Raw genomic sequence first — 13,461 nt, 5'->3', positions numbered from 1 at the left:
CTGACAGCGGCTGGGCTACTGGCGCCACATCTTGCCTGGCTGCTAGTGCCTCACTTCTTAATAGAGCCGAGCCGAGCCTCGAGCCGGTCGACCATGGGCTGTTCACTCGAGGGTGGCGCATCTTCGGTGTTGCTTACCCACGGTGGTGGTGGTGGCCATCCTTCATCATCCTCCACTCTGGCGGAGTGATAGCCCTGAGCCTCAGGCGGTCGTCGTGGGCTGCGTGCGGTACTCACCAGAGGTAGCATGCCTGCGCGGGCTGCTCTCAGTTCTGCCAGGCCTGCTGACATGCGCTGCCGGGACTGCAGCGACTGCTCTAGCATGTGGTCTAACACACGCCTCTCATGCTGGACTTCTTCAAGCTTCGCGTCATAGTCGGTGCTCCTGGCAGGTGAGTGGCTTAGGAGATGACGAGGAGTACTGTGACTGCGTACAGGTTCCTCATCGTGCCAATGAGCACCAAGATCCCTGTAGTCGACTTCATAGTCTTCATAATGAAGAGGAGGGCGTGTCTGACGTCGGGGGCGCACAGCGGGGAATTCAACATCTTCCAAATCCATGTTAACTGAGTGCAATGCTATCCGGTTCGAAGGACCATTAATGTAGGGGAGATAGCAGGTGGTTGGACTGTATTTTAAACTAAAAGGTTGCACTGTTCAGTTTGCATCAGACACAGTTAAGGAATGCCGGCCAGAGCACTACTTAAGGCATGAAGATGTTGAATGCTCGGAAAGGACGACGCCAGACGGGTGGAACTAAACGTGATTCGTTTGTATTCACACTTTAGTTATACAGGTTACAGGGTGGGGATCCGCATTGGGATGTTTGCGTGATCCTGAGCAGAACAGAAATAAATACAATAAATTAAATGCTGTCCATGACGTTACTCTAACATACACACCACACTGTTACATACTAAAATCACTGCTACACACACCTGACAGAGATTCACTGGACTTACACCGAATACCTCGGCAGCGCGTGTAAGCAGCGTGTGCGTTACAGGTTCAGTACGATCTAATAAATAACGTCAGGATAAACGAGATGTACAAAATATGCCCTGATACTGACTGAAATCAACTTAAATGACAATATGCGGTTACTTACGTGCGTCATTTATGCACACAAACACCAGGATTAATCAGAGGAAGGAGCGAAACTTTCCGAAGTTAGGTGACATACACAGCTTCCGAACTAACTAAGATGGAGGCATACGTAATGTCGTAACCGATCTAGCGATGTCAAAATAAGAGCCATTAAGCTGAAGTCAGAAAGTGCATTACATAAAAACAAGGAGAACACCATATCACACGAAAAGTCCATAGCCTTTTCTACAGTCACAATGCATGGAGGTGTCACAGGTTCCCCTCACCAAGGAACTCTTAGCATCTGTGGATGCAGCCCGGTCAAAATACAGACTCTTTCTGGATCAGGAATGAATCAGGAAAGAAAAGAATCCCAGAGCCAGAAAAGAAAGCTGACTGAGCAGTCTTTAGAGTACCTTAAGAAAAGGTAGAAAAGCTTGGAAGACGTGTCCACCTGTCTTGCTAGAGTGGCAGATTCTCTTGCAGAAGAAGCTGAGGGCAAGGCTGGATCCAAGATGGCTCAGCTCCAAGTCAAATGCTGAGATTGGTACTGAAAAGGAAGAACTCAGAGATATGTAGGGTGAGGTTGTATGTAGATATGCTAGTGTTGTGTTGGTAAGGTTGCTTGGGTTGAGAATGTTACTATTTTGATTATCTGTTTTAATACTGAATTAATGTAATCCTGTAACTAAATTAATCAAAATAAAATGTTTTAAGAGTTTCTGGGATCATTGGATTGTTTGTGGTAATATGTTGTGTTGGTCTTAAATTTCACTGAGAATGGTCTTAAAAGGTCTTAAAAAAGTCTTAAATTTAACTCACTGAAACCTGCAAGAACCCTGTGTATTTACATCCTAGTTCCATTAAAGTAGCAGGCCTAACTCTTGAGTGAAGGAAAAAAGTTGTCTTTGACTTTAGACTACTTTTCTGTAATCAGCAGCATATTGGCATGGCCCAAATATATTAACCAATCAGAACATGGGGTAAGCTACACGCTTAGCATGCCTGTCTTCAGAGGGAGTGGCTTTGGAGGTTTGGACAGGGGAGGAATATAAGGGGCTGGCCCAGTTAGCAACAACTGTGAAATCGATTACAGATGTTCTAATGTGACAGTCTAAAATTGGACAGCGTATTAATGAAAAGTGTTTATGTTCACCAGATGACATGAATGTTTTGATCCATTAGAACATGCGTCACAAACCATTACGAACTACCCGGTTGTATTTGTGATTTTCTGCAACACGAACGCTTGAAAGCCAAAACTGTGACTATCGCCACCAAACGAAGTTCAGCGCTGGGGTCCATTACCATGGGGATAACGTCAGACACGTCTCCGAATGTCCTCTGGACGGGAGGGGTTGCTCAGAGAGATCAGCACATGGGAGACGTGCTCAGAGCGTGGTGTTTGCACAGCTCTGAGGAATGGGCCACTTTGAGATTCTCGTGCTGTGATTTTATGTATTTGCTTCCGTCGGGTGCCGTTAAAGTCTCTCCTTCAACATGCGAATAGTTTGGACAACCAAAAATGGGGACGGGAGGGACGAGTCTCGTTGTGCGGCTCCTGGACTGAGTTTAGTGTCTGCGCGTAAATCCTGTGAGGGGAGATGTTTGAACTTCTCAGGGGTGTGTTTAGACATGTCACAGAACCTCAGGTTAAAGAATGTGGCTTGAACCCCCCCCCCCCCCCCCCAAGCATTTTGTTTATCTGGCACCAAACTACATTCCCCATCTCTTTCCATCCCTCTCACACATCTGACCAACCCACGCTTCAGAATTTACGATCTACTCTCATATTGGTTCACCAGCGCTCCTAATTCTATGCTGCTATTAAAATCCCCGTTGCTAACCAGTTCACATGAAGCCTTTTCTTAAGGAGCAGTTTCAGGTTACCGAGGTCTTTTGCTGGGCCTCTTGAGCCGTTGACACCTCAGCTAACATGCTAACAGTCTACATGCTTACGGCTTTGACAGATACGACCTGCGTTACATCAGGAAGTCCCGACAGCTGCCGCCTGTGAAGACATGACCTGACCTCCCGTGGGGTCAAACATGCTGGAGCCTTCTGAGATATCCCCATCATCGTCACTGTTGTACCAGCCACTTTGAATTTACATTTGAGAAGGTTCCAGCGCTCTAATCTTATCCCAGCGTTCACCAGTGGACATCCTGCTGGTTCCGAGTTAATGGCTTGTTTGAAGTGCTGCACACTGTAAGCTGTCCACACAGTTGCAGCTGTCTGGCTGGCTGTTCAACTGCCCCTGGACTGTGTGTCAGTTTGTCATCAGCTGCCCCTGGACTGTGTGTCAGTTTGTCATCAGCTGCCCCTGGACTGTGTGTCAGTTTGTCATCAGCTGCCCCTGGACTGTGTGTCAGTTTGTCATCAGCTGCCCCTGATGAGTCACTACGATGGAAATGATCTTTCCAGGCCTTTGAGTTCGCAGGGCGCCGCTTTCATTACGACGGTCCGGCCGTCCCTAATGTGAACAGCACTATGACGGATGTCGCGACCCCGCCCCCCTGCCACACACACTCGCTGGACGGTGGGTCGTTGACCTTTGCACTTGGGGCCTCTTTACACGGTCCAGTGAGGGGGAGGGGCCAGAAGGCAGGGGGTGCCGGTACATGTGTTTTGACTCTGGTTTGTCTGTTGCAGCAGTGTTGTGTTTTATTCTTGGTGTGGGGGGGAGACACAAGTACACATATGTGCATGCATGTATTGGTGCGTGTGCATTTCTATGTGCATTAGAGCATGCAGCTGTTGTGTGGCTGTCTGCAGCCCCCTCTCCGCTGCCTCCGGTGGCGAGAGGTGGAACCGCAGCTGGTCGGCCTCTGTTCATTCCCCAGCAACCGTGCGCCCTCCTCCTCCCTCTCACCATTACAGCGCTCTCTCGTTCCATCTCTCCTCTTCCCTCTGTCCTTCTCCTTTCTCTCTCTCTCTCTCTCTGTTTCTGTCCGGTCCCTGTCTCTCAGCCTCCTGGGAGCTGCCCTCCTACACCCCTCCCTCCTCTCTCCCCTCACCACCTCCTCCACTCCTTCACCTCCTCCACTCCTTCACCTCCCATCATCGCTTCCTCATATTATTAGGCAATTGCGGAAGCCTCTGGCTCTGCTCCTGCCATTTGCCAGGAAGGCATTTCTCTACTGTAAAGAGAAATCTGTGGCAGAGGGAGATTCATTGAGCTATGCTGTAAAATCCCTGAGCTATACAGCCCCAAATGATGCTGCAGAATGCACATGAAGGTACTAAATCCATCTTAGCTTTTAATATTTGGTCATACGCTGGTGGATTGCAGTGTAAGTGGATATTCTGTTTTAAATTGCTCCTTAACTGCTACACCATAAACCAGCCATTCACTCAACGTTTCATATTCTTGTCTGTTGGTTTGTACATTTTTCCATTGCTACATCATATGCTGGCGTTGCCATGTGCCAACCTTAATCTAACACACCTGATGTTAATCAAGGCCTGAATATTAGATCCACTTGGAGTAGATCACTAACACCAGAGCTGGGAACCCCTGACCGTGACTCCCAGATGGACAAGAAACATGAACGTTCCTACTTAAGATGGTTCAGCACTACAGGACCTGGACCACGGTTACAACTGCACTTCACTGTGTCTCTTCTGGTTGGCACTATCTGCAGATTTTGGGGAAGTCAGAGTTGATTTGTTGACTTAGAAAGTGGACAATTGCATGATGAGAATATTCTGATAATTTCCTGCCATTTTGTTTCAGACCAGTCAGATTATGTCAGAAAGGGTCGATTCTCAACCAGAATAAGGAAGCAGTCTAGTAGTGTATATACTGCTGCACAAATGTGATTGGTTTCCATGACTAGTAGAAGTAGCTAAAGATGAGAAATTGCAAAAAAATTTTTTGCTGTAAACATCTTTAAGAATCAGTTGTAAAGTGTGATGTTCAAATCTTTCATGAACTGTTACGATTTTAGAAGTAAAGTAATGCATTCAAGACTCTCAGACCCTGCCGCATCTAACCATAAACACATTGTGTGTGTGCTCCTGGTTCTCATTTCCACGGTTCCTCAGAAGGTGTGGAAGGTTCATAGGGAAAAAAAACCTCAAGAACACGAGTAATTCAGAAAATGCATTTGACAAAGATGTGGAAATAACAACCCCAAGATATGAACCCTCCACCCTCCTGCCCCCAGTGTGTATGTAGGTGGCCTTTTATTTTGTGTTTTATTGCAGTCTCCCAGGATATCACAGGTCATGTTTTTCCTTTCGTATATACCGTACCGATAATAACTTTACGAGTGGCAATAAAAGTCGATGTAAAATAGAAAGTCTGTTAAGTTTAAAAATCAATATGGAAAAAGTATCATATATCGAACCTTCGATATTAATAAGGAAAGGGTGAGAATCCTTATTTCTTTTAGAAATTCCTTCAGAGCTGAAAGATTTAAGACAGACACACAGGCCTCTGGTTTGTCCCAGGCACGGCACCTAAGAGCAGTCCCTCAAAATCCAAATATCTGCCTGAGATTCTCTGCTTCCAACGTGTCTTCAGCTTGAACTCTCTCTTGGCAGTGCTGTAGTTCCCCTCAGTAGACTGTGGTTGGCCAGCCACACTTAAGCGCACGCTCTCACACTGAAGTGGGAGTATTGTTCCTCAAAGCAAATGGCCTCTCTGAAGTGGCTGCTTGTTGTTTTTTTGTGGGTAGATGGCAGACTGCTGCTGTTGGTCTTGGAGAGTCTGTAACATGTCTGCCCATGTTGTACCAGACTCCCCAGCTCTGTGCTGTAACATGTCTGCCCATGTTGTACCAGACTCCCCAGTTCTGTGCTGTAACATGTCTGCCCATGTTGTACCAGACTCCCCAGTTCTGTGCTGTAACATGTCTGCCCATGTTGTACCAGACTCCCCAGCTCTGTGCTGTAACATGTCTGCCCATGTTGTACCAGACTCCCCAGTTCTGTGCTGTAACATGTCTGCCCATGTTGTACCAGACTCCCCAGCTCTGTGCTGTAACATGTCTGCCCATGTTGTACCAGACTCCCCAGTTCTGTGCTGTAACATGTCTGCCCATGTTGTACCAGACTCCCCAGTTCTGTGCTGTAACATGTCTGCCCATGTTGTACCAGACTCCCCAGCTCTGTGCTGTAACATGTCTGCCCATGTTGTACCAGACTCCCCAGTTCTGTGCTGTAACATGTCTGCCCATGTTGTACCAGACTCCCCAGTTCTGTGCTGTAACATGTCTGCCCATGTTGTACCAGACTCCCCAGCTCTGTGCTGTAACATGTCTGCCCATGTTGTACCAGACTCCCCAGCTCTGTGCTGTAACATGTCTGCCCATGTTGTACCAGACTCCCCAGTTCTGTGCTGTAACATGTCTGCCCATGTTGTACCAGACTCCCCAGCTCTGTGCTGTAACACGTCTGCCCATGTTGTACCAGACTCCCGAGCTCTGTGCTGTGGCCAGGAAATGGACGCTTTTAGCTTTGGGAAGAAAAATCCTGCATGAGAGATGATGTTATTGAAGAGTGAGAGACACTCCTAATCAAAAACAGGAGCCTTTCACGTGACCTCTATCGCTTGTGCTGAAATGGACCAATGGCTCTGGAAAAAACAACAGTTTACAATCAGCAACATTGCCTCTGCAGCGATTATAGCCCTGTGTGGGTCATTTCCTGTGTTTGGATTGCTCACTTAATGCTACTATCTTGTGTAATCAGTATGTGTCTATAAAAGCGTATATGTTTCAGTGCTTTTATGAGGTTCTCTGGTGTGGGGTCAGTATTGTGTACATCATGTAAACAATTTGTAAGCAAGCAGCTTCTACAGCAGGAAGTCAGGAAAACGAGCGCGTGCACACAGACATGCGGACACACCCACGGCAAGCTGCCCCATCACACAGATTCAGGAGGAGCTGCCCCATCACACAGATTCAGGAGGAGCTGGTCCATCTGTGTTTTGCTTACTACTGCCTCTCTGTCTGACACTTTTACCTTCCCTGAGGGCAGACTTGAGCTACTGTAGCCTCCACCCACAATGCTACCACACACACACACACACACATCAGTCATGTCATTGTGTCCTGCGCTGCGGTTACACGCTCATTGTGTCCTGCGCTGCGGTTACACGCTCATTGTGTCCTGCGCTGCGGTTACACGCTCATTGTGTCCTGCGCTGCGGTTACACGCTCATTGTGTCCCGCGCTGCGGTTACATGCTCATTCTGTCCTGCTCCGCGACTACACGCTCATTGTGTCCTGCGCTGCGGTTACATGCTCATTCTGTCCTGCTCTGCGGTTACATGCTCATTCTGTCCTGCTCCGCGACTACACGCTCATTCTGTCCTGCTCCGCGACTACACGCTCATTGTGTCCCGCGCCGCGGTTACACGCTCATTGTGTCCCGCGCCGCGGTTACACGCTCATTGTGTCCCGCGCCGCGGTTACACGCTCATTGTGTCCCGCGCCGCGGTTACACGCTCATTGTGTCCCGCGCCGCGGTTACACGTTCATTGTGTCCTGCTCCGCGGCTACACGCTCATTGTGTCCCGCGCCGCGGCTACACGCTCATTGTGTCCCGCGCCGCGGCTACACGCTCATTGTGTCCCGCGCCGCGGCTACACGCTCATTGTGTCCTGTGGCGACACGCTCAGTGTCCTGCGCCGCGACGACACGCTCATTGTGTCCTGTGGTGACACGCTCATTGTGTCCTGTGGTGACACGCTCATTGTGTCCCGCGCCGCGGCGACACGCTCATTGTGTCCCACACTTGCATTTGGTGGCCCAGTCCTCAACAACACTGTAATCTTTAATGAAATGTGCCGCCCTTCTTCCAACGTACTGCTGTAGAATTCACAATAGTTTTTTATCCAAATGCATGTATTCCATTCTAACAGGGCATGATGTAGCAGATAAGATTATAAACGGCATCCATCTGAATGGTTGAGTGGTCTTGGATCTGGTAGTCCGGCAAACCGATATGGTTATTTTAAGGCAATTTATTAGCTATGCGTTTGTGTACAACAAAAAGCGCTATTGCAATGCAGGCTCCGTTACTGGATGATGGGGCAATATTATTGTGCCCCCATCTCCTGCCAACCTTCAGTGGGAGGGGGTGGGTCTTCCTCCGCAGCACATTTCATGCGTTGTTAGCCTTACAGGAGGAGGAGGAGGAGGAGTTATAGACCTGTCATTTTTAAATGATGTGGATCTTCTCTGCCTTTCTATAAGAACGAATGCACACGCGGCCACATACATGCGTGTCAGACATTTGAATGTAGAATAATTTGGTGTTCTGAGCTGTATGAAACTGCTTGTTGGGGTCATTCTTTTGTCTTTATGGGAACATATTATTTAGAGGATATTTATTAGTCTGAAAAATAGTTTAGCCAACGGCAGTTACATTATACAGGCTAATCTTTGATCTGAGTCACTACTTTAGCCCAACCCAAAGCTGCCAAAGCCCGTGTCCAAATGGAGGCTGGGAGCAGTGTATGACTAACCTTTCTAACACAGCCACACGGCGCCAGTTGCAGCCGGTGAATCAGGAAACAACAAGTGTTTGAACAGAAGTGACGGCTCACACAGGTCACAGCTGAGCTCCCAGAGAAGCGGTCTGAACCAGAGCCCAGGCCCGAGGCAGAATAAGCTCGGTTTACTGAAAAGGAGCCGGAGAATGAGGCTCCTCAAAGCCGTCCTTCACATTAGCGAGAGAAATGTTTTATTAGAGGTAGGTGATGAATGCTGTGGTAAAGTTATGTCATGATCAAGAGCGCTGTGCCATGGAAGGTACCCACAGCTGGGTGGGTTTCAGCAAAGCACTGCGCTGCAAAATGAACGTGTGCTTCTGTGTTTCAGGATTTGGTAGGAAGGAAGAGATGAAAGCCATGGAGGTTCTGCCCATCCTGAAGGAGAAAGTGGCCTTTTTATCAGGTGAGTTGCCCCGACACCGTGCTAAGCTAGGCAGGCAGGTAGAGATGTGACATGAGTGCACTTAGTGACTAGTGCTCTTGAATCCTACACTCCACGTTTTGATAACCGAGCTTGTTCAGCTTATTCAAATAGGGAATAAAATTGGTTACTATTCAGAGAGAGTGTGTGAGTGAGTGAATCTTAAGAGGACTTGTTTTAATCATGGAACTCTGGCCACTTGCTTGAGATTTTGGATGCCCGTCCGGAGCAGCTGGACTCGAGCCGACGAACCCTGCCACGTACCCTCCTCTTATGTACGGTACAGGGCTGGTACGCCATCGCTGTGAAATTGAAATCCAATAATTGGATGAATGATGTGTGAACGAGCTTCAGAACCACCACTGCTCAAATGCAGAATTGGTTTCCTGAGCTGGAACATTTCTGGATTAGCATGTGTGGGGTAAGGATTAGCATGTGTGGGGTAAGGATTAGCATGTGTGGGGTAAGGATTAGCATGTGTGGGGTAAGGATATAATTAGACACAACTGTTTCAGCTGTTTCACATCAACATTGAGCTACTTCCAACACCAGAGTAGCATACCACCTCTCTCTGGTCTCTTATTGCTTGGTATTAATTGATGCAGACTGCTCACAAGAGCTTTTTTTCTTGATTTGCTCTAATGTACTGGAAAAATTAGGATTTTATATTTGGATCCAGCCTCTTATGCACTTTGCTCCCGTTTTGACATGGTTAGCGCACGTGAAGGATCACAGCAGATCCCTGAGGCTTGCGGTGCTTGGCCCCTCCCTGGGTTGCGTTTATTCTTGCAAGTAAAGTCATGTTTGTGAGGTTCCTAGCAGCTGAGTGCACTCCCCCCCGTAAATCGAGCTCTGAGAACTCTTTCTCTCGTTCTCGGCCCACGTGCTTGTACACATCCTGTTGGGCCTGTTTCCTGAGATCAGATACGAGTCCGTGTTCCCCGAGACCCGAGGACCAGACTCCAGTCAGCCGCGCTTATCTCCGCCCCTGCTAGCCAGACGTAGCTTAAGGAAACGCAGGCGGGCACGTTTGCGACGCGCTGAAGGACGGTCTGCGCAGACCGCGTGAGACTTTACGCACAGCCCACTCAGAACGGGCTCCGATGCGGACAGCGTTTCCATAGAGACGTGAACTGGCGACTGGCGTATCCCCCTCGGCACGGTGGTCGTGAGCGCCTAGCCGCGGACGGACCGGCTGTGAACGGGGCCGGCGCTGCACTGCAGGGGTTTCGGGGCGAGGAGCCCAGCACATGTCGCTCTCTGCCAGACACGTGGACCGTGGGCAATGCAGAAACGTGATTAGTTATTCTTCGTGCCAAGGGATAAGATGGCTGATCCTATTAAGCATGCACTCAATTAGGGAGGCTCAGCACTTTTCTTTGCTTGGGGAAAAATCCATGGGGATAGACCACTATGGGCCAGTCTGTGTACCTCATACATTACTGAGGCCGTCTGTAGAGCATTCTGGGTGAGATTAGGACCAGCAGATTATTGGCCGGGGGGGGGTGTTTGTCCATCCGGGGTCCAATGTATCTGATACCGTCGTCATCAAAGTGCCCCGATACACTGACGGCCCACGTTGCATTGCTCTGTTAGCTGCTTTCGGTTCAACTTTGCTACAGGAATGAGACTTAGGGCGTACTCACACTAGGCACGGTTTGCTGGTTCCGTGCTGGGGCCCGGTTATCCCCCCTCCCCACTCCCCCTCTGGCCTGCACTCACACTCGCTTCAGCAACCCGGCCCGAGCACACTTACGTCATCACAACGCCGCTTTATTTGGAAAAAAAGCGCGCTCGCACAACACTATGGAGTTCACGATTCTCTTTTTATTGTATTTTTGGAGTCGTTTTGGGAGTGCAGAAACACGGTGCAAGCACAGATTTATCGATAATTTAACACAACGATTGTCTGCTAATCGCTTTGCCGCTATGACTGTTTAACGTGAGCATCGCATCACTGACGTCATGTTTGAGTTCCAGCGAAATGAACCAATCACACGAGGCACCAAGCGGGCCCGGGCACGGATAGCGCTCACACTAGAAGCGAACCGTGCCCGAGTCCACATGAATCGTGCCCTGGCCCACCTCTTCAAGCGGGCCCGAGCACGGTTAACTGATCCGGGCACGGTTGGAGCGCTCACACTAGCCAAACGAACCGTGCTTCGGCAGGCAACCGTGCCTGGGCCCGGATCACAGAGCCTAGTGTGAGTACGCCCTTAATGATATGTGGTCAGTCTGAGGCTGGTCTGTGCTGTTCTATTCTCACTTTGCATTGACATTGCAAACCCTGCTCTGGTATCAGCTCCCAGTCCAATTTCCCAGAAGAGGATTTTCCTCCCTAACCCTTGGATTGCCCTCTCACAGATCTGACTGTGAGCTTAAATAACTGAGCTCCGTCATTATGATGACTCCATCAGTGCCCTGCGCTGGACGCTACAGCCCCCACAATCCCCCCTGCCCAGCCGCCGCTGCTGTACTGAGGCAGGTGAGAGAGAGCTGGGGGAGGGGCGTGGAGCCCTGGGTGGCAACACACACTCCCGTACACGCTGGTGTGTGTGTGTGGGGAGAGAGAACCTGTGTGGTGTCATGGACGTCGGTACAGTCTGAGAGTGTGGAGGGTACATGGGAAAAAAAATTATCAAGAGAAAAAGAAAACTTTGGTCGTGTATTAATGAGTTTGTGAAGGTTCCTGCTGACTCTGGCTTCCCCCAGAAGCCTAATTCCTCATTCTGTCCACCAGGTGGCAGAGACAAGCGCGGAGGTCCCGTATTAACATTCCCCTCACGCACCAACCACGACCGAATACGACAGGAGGACCTGCGCAGACTCATCGCCTACCTCGCCGGCATCCCCAGGTACCCCCTCCACCCACACACCACACCAGCACCACCTACTCCCCTCCACCCACACACCACACCAGCACCACCTACTCCCCTCCATCCACACACCACACCAGCACCACCTACTCCCCTCCACCCACACACCACACCAGCACCACCTACTCCCCTCCATCCACACACCACACCAGCACCACCACCTACCCCCCTCCACCCACACACCACACCAGCACCACCTACTCCCCTCCACCCACACACCACACCAGCACCACCTACTCCCCTCCATCCACACACCACACCAGCACCAGCTACTCCCCTCCACCCACACACCACACCAGCACCACCACCTACCCCCCTCCACCCACCCACACACCACACCAGTACCACCTACTCCCCTCCACCCACACACCACACCAGCACCACCACCTACCCCCCTCCACCCACACCAGCACCACCACCTACCCCCCTCCACCCACACACCACACCAGCACCACCTACTCCCCTCCATCCACACACCACACCAGCACCAGCTACTCCCCTCCACCCACACACCACACCAGCACCACCACCTACCCCCCTCCACCCACCCACACACCACACCAGTACCACCTACTCCCCTCCACCCACACACCACACCAGCACCACCACCTACCCCCCTCCACCCACACCAGCACCACCACCTACCCCCCTCCACCCACACACCACACCAGCACCACCTACTCCCCTCCATCCACACCTCCACACCAGCACCACCACCTACCCCCCTCCACCCACACACCACACCAGCACCACCACCTACCCCCCTCCACCCACCCACACACCACACCAGCACCACCAGCTACCCCCCTCCACCCACACCTCCACACCACCTACTCCCCTCCATCCACACCTCCACACCAGCACCACCAGCTACTCCCCTCCACCCACATCTCCACACCAGCACCACCAGCTACTCCCCTCCACCCACACCTCCACACCAGCACCACCAGCTACCCCCCTCCACCCACACCTCCACACCACCTACTCCCCTCCACCCACACCTCCACACCACACCTGCACCCCCGGCTACTCCACCCACACACACCCCAACCACACACCTCTTGTTCATCACCACGCGTCCACCACCCAGACCATGTTATCCTGCTACCGCTCCTTCCACATTCAAAGTATTCTGAAACTCCCCATTTATGTCACTGAATAGTGTGTGTGTGTGTGTGTGTGTGTGTGTGTGTGTGTGTGTGTGTGTGTGTGGCTCAGGACTACAGCAAATCATCTCTGTGTTGTTAACGTCTGCCAATAGATACGGTACTTAACTTACTGATCTGTATGGCGGAGTGTGTGTTAACTGCACTGTGTGATTGTCCTGAGCTCAGTGTAAATGACTGTGGAATACACACCACTATTTGGCTGTTTTTTTTACTCTTTGGCATATGTTTGCTTTAATTAGGCGTGTAGGAATGGTGTGTGTGTGTGTGTGTGTGTGTGTGTGTGTGTGTGTGTGTGTGTGTGTGTGTGTGTGTGTGTGTGTGTGTGTGTGTGTGATCTTACCCATTTGTGTACTGAATAAGCCTTATCTTGCTGTCATCAGGCACATACAGTAGGTTCGGTCTTGCA

At 50.4% G+C, this 13,461-nt stretch overlaps 1 protein-coding gene across 6 annotated transcripts in view; it reads left to right on the top strand.

Annotated features, from left to right (window-relative positions):
• The window catches only part of trioa (trio Rho guanine nucleotide exchange factor a), an 81,848-nt gene that overhangs the window by 28,422 nt on the left and 39,965 nt on the right, over positions 1-13,461 (top strand). For all 6 annotated transcript variants that reach the window (XM_077008838.1, XM_077008837.1, XM_077008836.1 and 3 more), the window contains 2 exons: positions 8,918-8,992; positions 11,751-11,865. In XM_077008838.1, the coding sequence (XP_076864953.1) occupies positions 8,918-8,992; positions 11,751-11,865 (190 nt within the window). The remainder of the gene's footprint in view (positions 1-8,917; positions 8,993-11,750; positions 11,866-13,461) is intronic.

This window comes from Brachyhypopomus gauderio, chromosome 6 (genome assembly GCF_052324685.1).
Source record: "Brachyhypopomus gauderio isolate BG-103 chromosome 6, BGAUD_0.2, whole genome shotgun sequence".
In the NCBI taxonomy this organism is placed as follows: domain Eukaryota; kingdom Metazoa; phylum Chordata; class Actinopteri; order Gymnotiformes; family Hypopomidae; genus Brachyhypopomus; species Brachyhypopomus gauderio.
Note: the sequence above shows the minus strand (reverse complement) of the source record. Positions and strands in the feature narration are given on the sequence as shown.